This window comes from Pithys albifrons, chromosome 13 (genome assembly GCF_047495875.1).
Source record: "Pithys albifrons albifrons isolate INPA30051 chromosome 13, PitAlb_v1, whole genome shotgun sequence".
Taxonomy (NCBI): Eukaryota; Metazoa; Chordata; class Aves; order Passeriformes; family Thamnophilidae; genus Pithys; species Pithys albifrons.
In genome coordinates, this window is record NC_092470.1 from 20,363,011 (window position 1) to 20,376,823 (window position 13,813).

At 46.6% G+C, this 13,813-nt stretch overlaps 1 protein-coding gene across 1 annotated transcript in view; it reads left to right on the forward strand.

The window, feature by feature from the left end:
* The window catches only part of IQCH (IQ motif containing H), a 65,816-nt gene that overhangs the window by 38,877 nt on the left and 13,126 nt on the right, over nt 1-13,813 (forward strand). The window contains exons 15-16 of the mRNA XM_071568330.1: nt 6,786-6,906; nt 7,853-8,139. Of these exons, the coding sequence (XP_071424431.1) occupies nt 6,786-6,906; nt 7,853-8,139 (408 nt within the window). The remainder of the gene's footprint in view (nt 1-6,785; nt 6,907-7,852; nt 8,140-13,813) is intronic.

The window sequence follows — 13,813 nt, forward strand, 5'->3', positions numbered from 1 at the left end:
GTTTCTACAGGATGGGTTTTTTGCTTTCTGAAATGGCATTTTTGGAATTCATCAGGATCCTTTCTGTAGAGATACAAGTCACCAAAGTGCACTAAATTTGTAGAGATCAGTTGGGAAAATAATATTAATCTGCGGGCTTCAGAATTGCGTTTGCATTTGCAGAGATATCATTAAAATACAGAAAAGATGCGTTCAAATATTACTTTCTTTTTTTGTACGAGGCTTAACATTCCAATGTCCTGAACTTAAAAACGCTGCATTGGAAATAAATATATGTTTGGCTTTTTAAAGAGAGGTTTTTGAAGATCATAGTAATTGTTTTCCTTGCTTTGAAGGAAGATGAGGGCAATCTTGAAATTGCAGAAGACACATTTTTATGCATAAACCGGCAATGCACATGATTTTTTTTTGGATTAAAATAGCAAACTAATTAGTAAAATTGCCCTAATTTCAAATTAATATGCTGTACCCAATTTCCTACACATCCAACAGGGATGCAGAATTCTTGGAGAAGTTCATAACCCTTTCGAGATCCTCTTTTGTTGCTGATTTTTGGCAGCAGTGATTCGATGTTTGATTTCCCTGCTTATATTGTTCCCCGAGCTGAGCAGGGATCTGGGAGCATATTGTGCTGCCACTTTAGGAGTGTTCCGAGGAAATGGGAAGGATCTCTCTTCCTAAACAATCCTGGTTTATTTATTTTTTATTGGTCTGTTAGCAGATGTTGAGGCAGTTCAGGGCACAATGCGAACATGTGCCTTTCAATGGATGGTAAATAGGAAAGTGCACAGTGAAAGGAGCAGTGGGGAGGGGGGTTGGACCAGGGCACAGGGAGGTTTGGGGGGTTTGTTTTGTGTGTGTGTGTGTAGTTGAATTTAGAATTAAAAGGAGTGCTTGATCTCTGTGCATTGAAACCCTCAGCGTGCAGAGTGAGCCAGGCCAGCAACCCCTGGGCCCATGTGGGGTGAAGAAAGGACCAGCAGCTCAAGTGCTGCAAAGGTGAAAGGGAAGAGGCTGCTGTGCCACTGGATTCAGGGGTGGCAGATGTGCATAGGCCCCCCAAAAAACCCCTGGAGCCACAGCGACCCCAGCCCTGTGTCCCCATCCGCAGGGAGGGCACGACTGTCCCGGGGAGGGCACGACCAGCCCGGGGAGGGCACGACCAGCCCGGGGAGGGCACGACAGTCCCGGGGAGGGCGAGACAGTCCCGGGGAGGGCGAGACAGTCCCGGGGAGGGCGAGACAATCCCGGGGAGGGCACGACAGTCCCAGGGAGGGCACGACAGTCCCAGGGAGGGCACGACAGTCCCAGGGAGGGCGAGACAATCCCAGGGAGGGCACGACCGTCCCAGGGAGGGCACGACCATCCCAGGGAGGGCGAGACAATCCCGGGGAGGGCGAGACAATCCCGGGGAGGGCGAGACAATCCCGGGGAGGGCGAGACAATCCCGGCGAGGGCATGACCATCCCAGGGAGGGCACGACAGTCCCGGGGAGGGCATGACCATCCCAGGGAGGGCACGACAGTCCCGGGGAGGGCACGACAATCCCCGGGAGGGTGAGACAATCCCAGGGAGGGCATGACATTCCCAGGAAGGGCATGACAGTCCCGGGGAGGGCATGACAATCCCAGAGAGGGTGGAATCATCGCTGCCTCCACCATTCCCCCCCCGGTGCCAGTGGCAGCCCCGTTTGCCAGGCAGCTGAAATGGCCCATTAGCTACCAGGGAAAATTGTCTTGGCTCCTTTCAGCAGATGGAGCAAATATTTTCCGGAGCGATTTTACATTTGTGTGGCTCGGTAACGACGGCTGCTTTGCAGGATGGTACCTTCGCTCCCAACACCCCCGTGCAGTTGGCACTTCTTCATTTTAAAATTTGCAGTTAGCAGCGAAATGCCTGGGCTTTAAATCAGGTGGCAAACTTTGAGCAGAGAGAGGTTTTCAGTGTGTCGTTTCCAAAAGCGTTTCCATTTTTATCAGCTCCTCACATGGTTCTGTTCCCTGCAGGAGGTTGTTGTTCTGGCCAGGGGGTGCCTTTGTGAGTTAGGGAAAAAGGATCAAAGAGGGTTCATTTGCCAAACAGGAAATAATGGCACTTATTTGGGCAGTCAGAGTGGCCTCTGCCGTGTTTGCTGCTGGCACTGAGGGCAGCAGAGTAAGCTGGGCTGGAGCAATTCCCACCCAGGCAGCTGGAATAGGTTATCCAGCTCCACTGATGGCACTGGAAAGGATTTGCTTATACATAGTAGGAACTGCCAGAGTGCCATCCAAGTGGCATAAATTGCCATGGCTTCATTGACTGCAGCAGTTTGTACTGCTCAGGGTCTCTGCTGGTTTCATTCCTCTCTGGCCCACTCAGCTTTACTTATTTGGAGTTCCTCTCTTCACTCTATTTGCTTGCAAGGTCTAAATAATTTCCTTTCAATCTGATTTTTAGCTAAAAAGCCCTGGGTCTTTCTCATGCTTTCTGCTGCTCTGCAGCCTCTTTCTGTCCTCAGGTCTTTCTTCCTATTTATTTACTTCTCTTTTCTCAACAGGCTTTTCTTTTCTGGCTGATCTATCTCCAGCAGATTTCCTACCAGTGCCTTCAACATCTGCCACATTTGATCCTAATTTTTTGTTGCAACTGCCATTCTAAGAAAGCCTTTTGAAATTCAGCTTGCAGAAGGGTGAGAAATTATTTTATATTATTGGGGAAAAGGTGTAATTTATTTTTTTCATGCTTGTTCATTGTTATAAAAAGATGCAAACCCAATTTGGATAGATTTAAGATTTTTATATGATGTGAACAGTATTTGAGCTGCTGCTTTTTTACTGGCACTAAGAAACACCAGCAGAACTATTTGACAAATGCTCCTGGTTTGATTTTTGTTTTGTTTTTTTTTTTGAGCTTGTGATCCTGGATTGTTTTGGGCCACATCAAGAGATAAAACATTGGTAAGCTCTGCTGGAGATACTGTCCAATTTAAATGAAATTAGCCAGCCAAGCACTGATCCTTTTAAGAGGTTTGTCTTTGTGAGTGAATGTTTGAGCTGGGCTTGAATTTGCCTACTAAAACTCCCTATAATCAGGATTTATTGCCTTTTTAGAGCTTACAGTTGCAAAAACCCTCCAAGCAGAATTCCAGGTGCTGCTCCTTAAAGAGCAGTTCCCACCTCCCTTCTGCAAACCTCCTGATTATCCAGGCATGGCTTGTTCAGGGCCCTGTGACGTTGTGCTGGAGCCCACAGAGACGTTTTCCAGCTTTACTTGGCTTGGTTATTTCTGTAAAAGCAACTTCTCTTTCTGTCAGGCTGGTTTGGACACTCACAGCCTCACAGTCACGAGTGCTGAGGGTGCTCTGAACTGTCAGGGGCTGTGACTCCCCATCCCTAAAAGTGTCCAAGGTTGGACAGGGCTTGGAGCAACCTGGGCTGGTGAAAGGTGTCCCTGCCCATGGCAAGGGGTGGGATAAGATGGGCTTTGAGGTCCCTCCCAACCCAAACCATTCCATGTTTTGGCTCCTGAGCTGAGCACTTTGCTCCTTCTGAGTTCAGCCTGTGCTCAAACCCCTTCAAATGCTGTAGGACCTTCCTTAGGCAACACTGAGCCTGTGGAGGAGATGCCACAAGAGTCTTGTCTGTGTAATGTCCATCATATGGACTGAGAGGAGCAGCACAGGAGGTTCCTGTAGGTGCAGATGGGGTGAGTGGGGTGTGGGTCTCCAGCAGCCTCCACCAGGGAGCCAGGTTGGGGTTACTCTGCCCTTGGGTACACTCCAGAACTTGGAAGTTCTCCTTGATTTTGCACCCAGTTGGGGAACTCTCTTCCACCCCCTGTGTGATCCTCTGAAACCACTCTGTGTGAAGGGAGACACAGCTCAGAGTTGTTGCAATGGAAAGTTGTGTCCCAGTTCACCTGCTCATGGTTTAGTTGTCACACTAGCTTGGTCACAGCATTCCCAAATGCTCCTACACTTCCAGCAGGGATAAGAGGTTTTTCCCCCTGTGATTTATCAAAAGCTTTGAGACAGTCATTCCACACCTCTTCGTTTGCTTCTTTTTATATTTCTGTTCATATTGTACAATACCCAAAGTCATCAAGACCTCTGGGATGAGGCTGAGAGTGCCAGAGGTACCACTGAATGCTCTGCCAGCTGCAAACTGATTTTTGAGGCAGGAATTCCAGGCCATCCATCATGGCTCACATCCTCTCCAAAGCCACATTTATTTTCCCTGAACCACCTCAGCCTGTGACTTGTTTGCTCAGCAATAACTCAACACAAATACAAACCAAGGCAAGGCCAGCTGATATTTGCTCACTGCTCTGCTGTTTCAGTCAGCTGAGCCACCCAAAACCTGAATTCCTCCTTACAGGTCATAAAGAAAGGAGCAGTGTAAGACCTGAAGTTGGGGAAATTCTGAATCTCATGTTTTCTGTGCTCCCTTTTTTTGCCATAAAGGCTCTGCTGCTCAGTGTATTGATATGCTGACTAAGCCCATTTTTAACCTTTTTTCTTTTCTGAGATGTTTAAAGTCAACAACACCCTTTTCTCATTCTTGTATGAGAGGGGCCCACAGAGCCCAGATCAACATTGTTTTCTAAGCATTTCAGTATTTTTAAGGCATTTTTTCTCAATTCCATGTGAGGCAGGGACAGCAATTGTTCCCCTTTCCTGCCTGGACAGACAGAAAATCTCTTTCCTGGAGGCTCATGCAGGCTGCAGTCAGGAACAAGGGGTAGCCAGGTTTCCTGTACACAAAGTTGATCCCTGATTGCCCAGTTTCCCTGAGAGGTTGTGGCTTTCCCCAACCAAGGCCAGGTTGGATGAACTTGGAGCAACCTGGTCTAGTGGAAGGTGTCCCTGCCCATGACAGGGGTGAACAAGATGAGCCTTAAGGTCCCTTCCAACCCAAATCATCCTGTGACACTAATCCTTGCTCTCCATCCTCCTCATTCTGGTAGATAAATCCCAGTAAACTGAGTTTGGATTTGTATTTTTGGTTATGTTACATCCTGTGACACTAATCCTTGCTCTCCATCCTCCTCCTCATTCTGGTAGATAAATCCCAGTAAGCTGAGTTTGGACTTGTATTTTTGGTTATGTTACATCCTGTGACACTAATCCTTGCTCTCCATCCTCCTCATTCTGGGAGATAAATCCCAGTAAGCTGAGTTTGGACTTGTATTTTTGGTTATGTTACATCCTGTGACACTAATCCTTGCTCTCCATCCTCCTCATTCTGGGAGATAAATCCCAGTAAGCTGAGTTTGGATTTGTATTTTTGGTTATGTTACATCCTGTGACACTAATCCTTGCTCTCCATCCTCCTCATTCTGGGAGATAAATCCCAGTAAGCTGAGTTTGGACTTGTATTTTTGGTTATGTTACATCCTGTGACACTAATCCTTGCTCTCCATCCTCCTCATTCTGGGAGATAAATCCCAGTAAGCTGAGTTTGGACTTGTATTTTTGGTTATGTTACATCCTGTGACACCAATCCTTGCTCTCCATCCTCCTCATTCTGGGAGATAAATCCCAGTAAGCTGAGTTTGGACTTGTATTTTTGGTTATGTTACATCCTGTGACACTAATCCTTGCTCTCCATCCTCCTCATTCTGGGAGATAAATCCCAATAAGCTGAGTTTGGACTTGTATTTTTGGTTATGTTACATCCTGTGACACTAATCCTTGCTCTCCATCCTCCTCATTCTGGGAGATAAATCCCAGTAAGCTGAGTTTGGACTTGTATTTTTGGTTATGTTACATCCTGTGACACTAATCCTTGCTCTCCATCCTCCTCATTCTGGGAGATAAATCCCAGTAAGCTGAGTTTGGACTTGTATTTTTGGTTATGTCATGACAAAACCCATCTCTTCAAACTCACTGCTCTGGAAAAATAGCTTTAATTTGTTATTTCCTACTCTTAGCTGGTAGCCATAAGGTTTTCCCCTGTTCCTCCAGAGCTCAAGAGCAAATGATTGTGGCTTAGGACATTGCCAGGATCAGAGGAGGGTCGGGCATCTGCTGGGGCAGAGGATGCTGAGGAGGGCAGAGGGTGTGAGACAGAAGCCAAGAGCCCCAGGGAAGCAGGAGGAGGCTCATGAAGCAGCAAGAAAAGGAGCCTGAAGCAATGGAGTCAGGGTCCTTGCACTTTATATGCTTGTGCACTCCTGGGACATTGGGGAGCAGTAAAAGCAACGTTACTGTGTGTATTTAATGGGGTTGGTTTGTGTGTGTGATAATAAAGAACTTAAAACGGGGAAAAACGCTGGTTTAGTTCCGGAATGACTAATGAAATTCTGCCAAAGGCAGAGGCACAAACACACTTGGGAATTTGGTGCAGATATTTTACAGGGTGGAGAAGGGTATTTATTTAACTAAAGGGTGTTGGGGTTGATGCAGCAGCTCAGGCACAGAAGCAGTGCAAGTATTGCTGGCATGTGTGACTATTTCAATATGCTGCCTCAAAATACAAGCAATGCAGAAGTTATTGACTGCTGCTATTGATCCCGGAGCAGTTACCAAGTGCTTGGCATTTTCACTTGCCAGATCCAATTATTGATATAAATTATAATGCAGGAGATGCTGTTCTGAGAGGGGGGTGGCTCTCAGAGAAGGGCAGTTTGCAGTAGGAAGGAAGAGGAGCAAGCAGCAAAATTAAAAAAGGCTTCCTGACTGTGGGTAAACAGTAACCACATTTTTTTTTTTTTGCCTGTTGGAGGCCTGGTTTTTAATCACCCCACAAGCAGTTTTCATTTCTGCAGTAAAATTGCTTGTGGTTCTATTTAATTTGTTTCTGCAGGAGCTAGCTTTGGTGAAGCTCTCCCAGGAGCTGCCGGGCCTTTTAGCACAGCACGTACAGCCAGTCAATGAGAAACGATTCCCTACATGGGCAAAATTCCTCCAAACATTCCTCACTCAAGGTAAATAAGACTGCAAAGTCGCTGGTAAGTGTTAGCAGGAGTAATTATACCATATTGTATGCCATATTCTTGTTAATCTCGGGCCCATTTAAATATTTATCTCCTTTTATTTCTCCATTAAGCTTCGAATGTTCATTTACGAATGAATTATGGGCCACTGTTCTGTCATTCCTGTGTCCCACCCAAGCTTTGATCCTGTATTAATCCTGATTCTGAATCAATAAGCACCAACTCCTTAGTCCTGGGCTACTGTACTAAAGGCTGTTTGGGAAAGGGCTTTAGGGAATACCAGCACAAAGGCAAATGTGGGAATATTTCATATATACTTTTCATGCACTTCTTTATCTGTGCAGGAGACAAGGATGAATCCAACCTTGGAAAGCTTTTTTTTTTAATAATGCCAGTCAACACATTTTGTTCCAATTTTAATCCATCCTAACTAAATGAACTATGGCATTGTGTGCAATGAAAAGGTTTTCTTTGTGATTTTCCTGTGGAAAGCCATGCTAGAAGTTGTCATCTCCACACCAAGTCCCTCATGGGGATAAATACCACAGGGCAGACTCTTATCTAAGACCATCCTATGGATGGGAGTCTCAGGATTAGTTCATAGCAGGAGACACCACTTCCCCCAGATTCCCAACATGGCATTTTCCAGCTGTTCTGGGCCTGGTGCTTGGCTGGATTCACTCACACTACCCCAGAGATGTTTCTCCAGTCAGATGTGGGATATTTCCAGTTGGGAGTGGGACTGAAAAGCCACTGGTTGAACTGCACAGCACCATATTAGATGAGGTGTGTCCTTTCTCCTCCAAGAGATCCTCTGCTGCTCCTATTCCATTGATTTCCTTGCTCTATCTCCCTCAGAAGCAGCTGGTGCCTCCCCTCAGTGTGCCCTGAGTTGTGGATCTGCTCCCAGGCTGAGCAGCTGCTCCTTCCCTTGCAGGTGGGGTGATCGAAGCCTTCCCTCCCTCCGGCACCGTCACGACCCTGACGGTGGATCTGCTGATAGAGCCAACAGGGGAGCTCAGCATCGTGTCCTGTGGGGAGCAGCTCCACGCTGAGGGGCCCCTCAGGTGCTCTGGCACCACCATCCCCCAGAGGGCTGTGCCCCCAGCTCTGCTTCACTCGCTCTGCTGGAGGGTCGGGGACACCTGCAGGTCCAAGGGGGTGCTTGGCTACCTCTCCATCGACTTTGTGGCCTTCACCCACCCACAAACCATGGAGCAGCAGGTGAGTGGGGCAGGTGTGGTGCTTCCTCTGTTTCCTGAGATCAAAGAATGCCGATTTTCCCATGGAATTCCAACCAGGAGACAGCTTTGCCCTTTGGGACAAGCTGTACTTCCAAACTGTGAGGCATTTGGATGGGATTAAGCACATGAGTATTCCAGTAACAGCACAGAACACCTGAGGCATCTCCTTGGTTTTCCCTCTTTTGACATTGTTTTCTTTTTCCCTCTTTTGACATTGTTTTCTTTTTCCCTCTTTTGACATTGTTTTCTTTTTCCCTCTTTTGACATTGTTTTCTTTTTCCCTCTTTTGACATTGTTTTCTTTTTCCCTCTTTTGACATTGTTTTCTTTTTCCCTCTTTTGACATTGTTTTCTTTTTTTCTCTTTTGACATTGTTTTCTTTTTCCCTCTTTTGACATTGTTTTCTTTTTCCCTCTTTTGACATTGTTTTCTTTTTCCCTCTTTTGACATTGTTTTCTTTTTCCCTCTCCTGCCATTGTTTTCTCTTTCACTCTCCTGCCATTGTTCTCTTCTAGAATCTTCAATGAGGGCCCTCAGTGTTTTGACTGTAAAAGGGAACATCCCTGGATTTAAAGGCTATGGGGAACAGGTGGATATTGAGGAGATGGGGTGGCTGTTTCTCCCAGGTGGCTGAAAACCACTTTTGTGGGTCAAGAAAAGGCTTTAAACACAAGGGTTGTGTTCAAAACCAAGGAGTTACACGTGGTACATGTTGGGAGCAGCAGTGCTGTGATAATTATAGTCCAGTTTAACCTCAGAGAAGGCTTAAAATCAGGGTTTTGGTAACACTGTAGGGAGACTGTGGTGAACCAGAGGATGGGAATAATCATAGAATTCTGGAATGGTTGGAAGGGACCTTTAAGAGCATCTCATTCCACCCCCTGCCATGAGCAGGGACACCTCCCACCAGCCCAGGGTGCTCCAAGTTCATCCAACCTGACCTTGGACACTTGCAGGGATGGGGCAGCCAGAGCCACACCACCCTTGCAGTGGTTTGTTGGCTCTGGAATACAGATCCCAGTCACACTGAGTCCCAAAATATGTGATTATTGCTGCAGATAAGCCATGCTGGACACCTTCCCTGGAAAGTTGCTTTACAAAGGTGAAGGGATGACATTCTCACCCACAGAAGTCCATGGGAGTTTGGCCAATTGCTTCTCTCCAGCCAGGAGTTCACTGAAACACAGGAATGTTTCCTGCATTATTAAGGCTATGACATTTCCTGGCATGAACAAGGACATACTAAATCAGTGTTTCTTGTGGCCTCTTAGAATTCCTGTCTGTTCTGTCTTGGTTTTCTTCCCTTGATTCCAGTTGATTCTACCTTACTATTTCCTGTGTTTGTCAGCATGTGCCACAACTTTAGCATTATTTAAGCACAGGTTTTTAAATTTAACTGGATGTAGAGGCAATTAATGAGGCCATCTGTCTTGTGAGAGGGAGATCACACAAAGGATTGTGTTCCTGAAAGCACTATTTTTTTGGCAAACAAGAAATCCTATTAAACTCCCAGAACATTTGCTCACTAATTTCACAAGTGCCCACTTTAATGCAGTAGCTGGAAGGCTCAGGTGCATTTTCTGAAAGCAGAGGATACTCAGGAATTCTTTCAAAGTGTATTTTATGGAAAATATTGACCTTTGGAGCACTGGGAGCAAAGGGAGTCTGGGATGGATCAGGGACAACGTGTGTTGTCAAGCACAGCTCAATGGGAAGGCAGAGCTTTGGCTGCCACAAGCTCCTGGCCATGAGCACCCAGCAGGATCCAAGGGGCAGAGAAATTGTGTGGAGACTCCACACAATTCCCTGTTTGCCTCAGGAATCTATTTCTGTCTCAGTTCTAAGCATCTGTGGCTTGTTCCCGAGGGAAAGGGAGATGGGGACACGCTGCTTTCAATGTCTTGGGCAAAGACATGCAGGAGGAGAATTAGGTGCATAATTTGCACTGAATCACTTCTGATTCCCACTTTATTTTCCAAGATGGTCATTCAGAGCCAGGCCTTGACCCCTCAGAGTGAAACCCTGCCCAGTGGTGACTGACTGCTGCTCAGACCCAACTTGCCAAGGAGCTGCACCCAAATAAGCCCATTTAACTGAGTGGCACTGCTTGGGTGCCTAAAATCTCTTAGAGCCATAGCCCTGTGGTCTGACTGGGAGAAGAAGGGTCCTGAGCCACCTTTTCCATGGATCTGATGGCTTGTACACAGCCCCAGCCTTTGGTGGGAGTAGTGAGGGAACGTTGGATGAGGAGCTGCTCAGGTTGGACACACTCACCGTGTGTCTGAAGGTCTCTCCACACCAGGCAGCGTTTCCTGTGGGTTATTTTCAAACAAGAGCCACAGTGTTGTCCTTAACATCTTCCAATCTTCTTCTGAGCAGGACAGAGGAGCTCCAGAGCCTGGAACTTAAGGGGTTTGGGCAGCCCCAGACCGTGCCAGCAGCTGCCACGAGGTGGCAGCCGGGTAAGGGTCTCCCTGCCAGGATCATCCTTGCTCCTGCAAATTGCCAAAGCCATAAAAGCAGCTCTCTCCTCAACACCCAAGTTGCATTAATATTTTACTAATTGACATTTTAACGGTATCATCCAACCCATTCTTTAAAAATAGCACATGTGCTCTTGACAGTAACACAGACAGAGAGGAAACAGGTAAACATGGGGAAGGAAAGCTGTCATTTAGTACCTCCTTAAGAACTGATGTTTCCTGCCCTTCTCAGGTTTATGTTTCAAAGCTGAAGCGTTTTTATGGAAGTTGTAAAGGGTTCCAGTATAATTGTGCCTTTGTTCACTGGAGATGCCTTTGCCATGAAGTGCAGGCTCTAAGCTGTGCTCACTGGAGGAGTCTCCTGGCAGCCTTTGGAACAGGGAGCAATCCCAGGCTTTGTCATATTTCCTTGGACAAACAGCCAGCAGCTCTTGCAGGATGTGTTTCTAACTGATTTTTTTCCACTGGTGGGATTCTGGAAGGTGCTAATCTGTGCTTTGCTTAGCTTGGCCTAAACCCACTCTGAAGTCTATCTAAAATCTTTACTGCCTCTACCTGTTCCCTTTGATTTGTGGTTTGATAATCAACCAGTTCTAGATTTCTCAAGTGAGCTCTGTTCCACTTTAATTTCTGAACAGAAGTGTCCTGAAAATCCCCAAATTTCAGGTGAAAACTCCCTGTGTTATGCTAATTTTCCATGGAATCCTGTCAGGCTGTGACAGTGACACTCATAAATACTGATGTGCCCTTATTGTATGTCCTCAGAAAATGAGGATGGGCTCCATAACAGGTGTTTGTTAATCTGTAGGATTGTATCATTGTCTATCTTTACTTAAACATGACCTTTGCCCAGGCCTTCCTCCAACAACTCCTTATTTACTGGAGGAGATGATAATTCATTTGGTTATTAACTGCCTGACCTCCACAGGCACTGCTTTATATGCTGTGGAAATATATTCATGAAATAAATGAAAACCCAACCACCAGAGCTCAGCCTTCCCAGGCATTCCAGGAGCTCTGGACACCCATTTTTGGGACTTCAAACCTGTTGCAATCCAGTAGATGTTACTAGAAAGCTAAACCTAAAAGAACAGCCCAAGCTCTTCAGTAGATCTGATGTTTTATTTGTTCTCCCTGTGCTTGGAGCTGTTGGACATTTTGGGAGATCAGATGCCCCAAAGGTGGAGCTGGGTTGGTGTTTCTGGGAAGCCTCACATGGTGCTCTGTGCAATCAGCTCTACCATGAGAGTCTCTTGTTTTCTTCACAGAGATTATTCTCCCAGGTGAGGGGTTATGTCTCCATTTCCACCTTTATTAATGCTTTTTCTTCACCATACCCTTTTCTATGCCCACCTCTTTGCTTGCTGCATGATCATAAAATCCTGGCATGGGTTGGGTTGGAAGGGACCTTAAAGCTCATTTTGTTCCCCCCTGCCTTGGGCAGGGACACCTTCCCCTGGTTGGTACAAACAAATCTACAGCCCTGGATTTGTGGGGGTGTTATATGTGGCCCTAACATTGATTATTTCTCACAGAGGTAATAAAAATAAGAGAGAGGGAGAGACAAACACACTGAAATCCTCAGCAAACAACAGTTACTGGTGAGAAGAAATCAAGAAGTCATCAGCTACAGAGTCCAGCTCATTAGAATCCCTTGGACAAAAATATGAAGGACTCTGGTGCTCTTTATTACAATTAATTTGAGGTTGTTACACTCAAGGGACCCCCAACTTCAGTCTGTGCTCAGTGTGATGCACTGAGCTGCCCTTTTCCATCTGGGAATGTGTATGGAGATATTCCTGGTGGAAGAGCCAGCACACAGATCCCCAGTGCTAATTCCAGAACTAAGAGCCCCAAAAGTTGCTGCAGAGCCTTTGGCTTCACAACTCAGGCCTGACCCAACTTCCACCTTGCTCAGAACTACCAAAGTGTTGCCTGATGGCTGTAATTTTACAAAGAGCATTTTTGACCTTCAGGAACTGGAATGAGACTTGGAAATTGTTCCATTAAAGAATTCAGGCAGCTAGTTATGAATTATCTGTCATTTGAACTAAGAAAATGGGAAAAATTACCCCTAAAAATAAATTCAGACCCCTTGCCCCAGCCCTGTGTGTTTCCCTGTTGTGTGGCAGCACAAAGGGGATTTAAAGGGCACTTCTGGGTTTCCATGGCAAAAGGGAATCCCCTGCTAGGATAAAGCTGGAATCTTGTGCCATCTGATCCTTCTTCCTTTCTCCCCACGTTCTGGGGATGTTCTGGGACACATCCAGGGCAGGAAGGGACATGGCCACAATATTGTGTTCTCTGGCAATCCTGAGCCAGGAAAACAGTCCTTGGGGGTGATCCCAGCTGGCACAGAGAAATGACCATTTGGCTGCTTTCAGTTGCAACAGGGGTGGTTTGTCCCCAGGCTCAGGCCCAGGATGGAGGGAGGTGAGCAGGTGGCTCCCAGCCAGGGTTGCCTTCCTCCTCCTGCTCCTTGTGCAGGTGGAGCCCTCACCTTAGAGTTAAAAATGCAGAATATCTGATGATTTCATGTGGAATGGAACCTGGACTGAAGCTTAAGGAGGTGTTCTGGGCTGTCCTTTGTTCCAGACTAACAGCAGGGGGAGGGTGGACACCTTCCTTCCTCCACCCTGCAGACCCAAGCCCTCAATTTTGTAGGGCAGTTGGTCTGAGGTGGAGAAACCACATCTGAAACAATTAGTTGATCCCCTCTGAAAGTAAACAGAAACTCCTTGAAATAGTATTTGGTGGATCTCATGATTTCCAGCCTTGCCTAAAGCCTTTTCTCCTCTTCCCGGGGCAAGCTGGACCTTCCCTGGAGCAGGGGATGCAGGAGCCCTGCTGTCCTTCCCTGGGCACTGGAGCCAGGCTGGCACGCTGGGCTTTTGTTCAGAGGGATGTGAAAGGAGCAGTTGCTGGGTCTCCTCTCTACATCTGAAATCAAACCAGTGTCACTTGCACCAATTTTAATTTTAGTTACTGGCAATGTGGGGTTTATTGAGGAATTCTTGCACAATCTCCGTGCTGCCCACACTTGGTGTGTTTGTCTGAGTCCCTGGGAGGGTGTAAGGAATTTATTCAGTGCTAATGGCTGTTTGGGTTTGCCAGGCTGCTTTTTTTAATGCTTTATCTGCTGTTAAATGCTCAGTCCATTCCCTACACCACT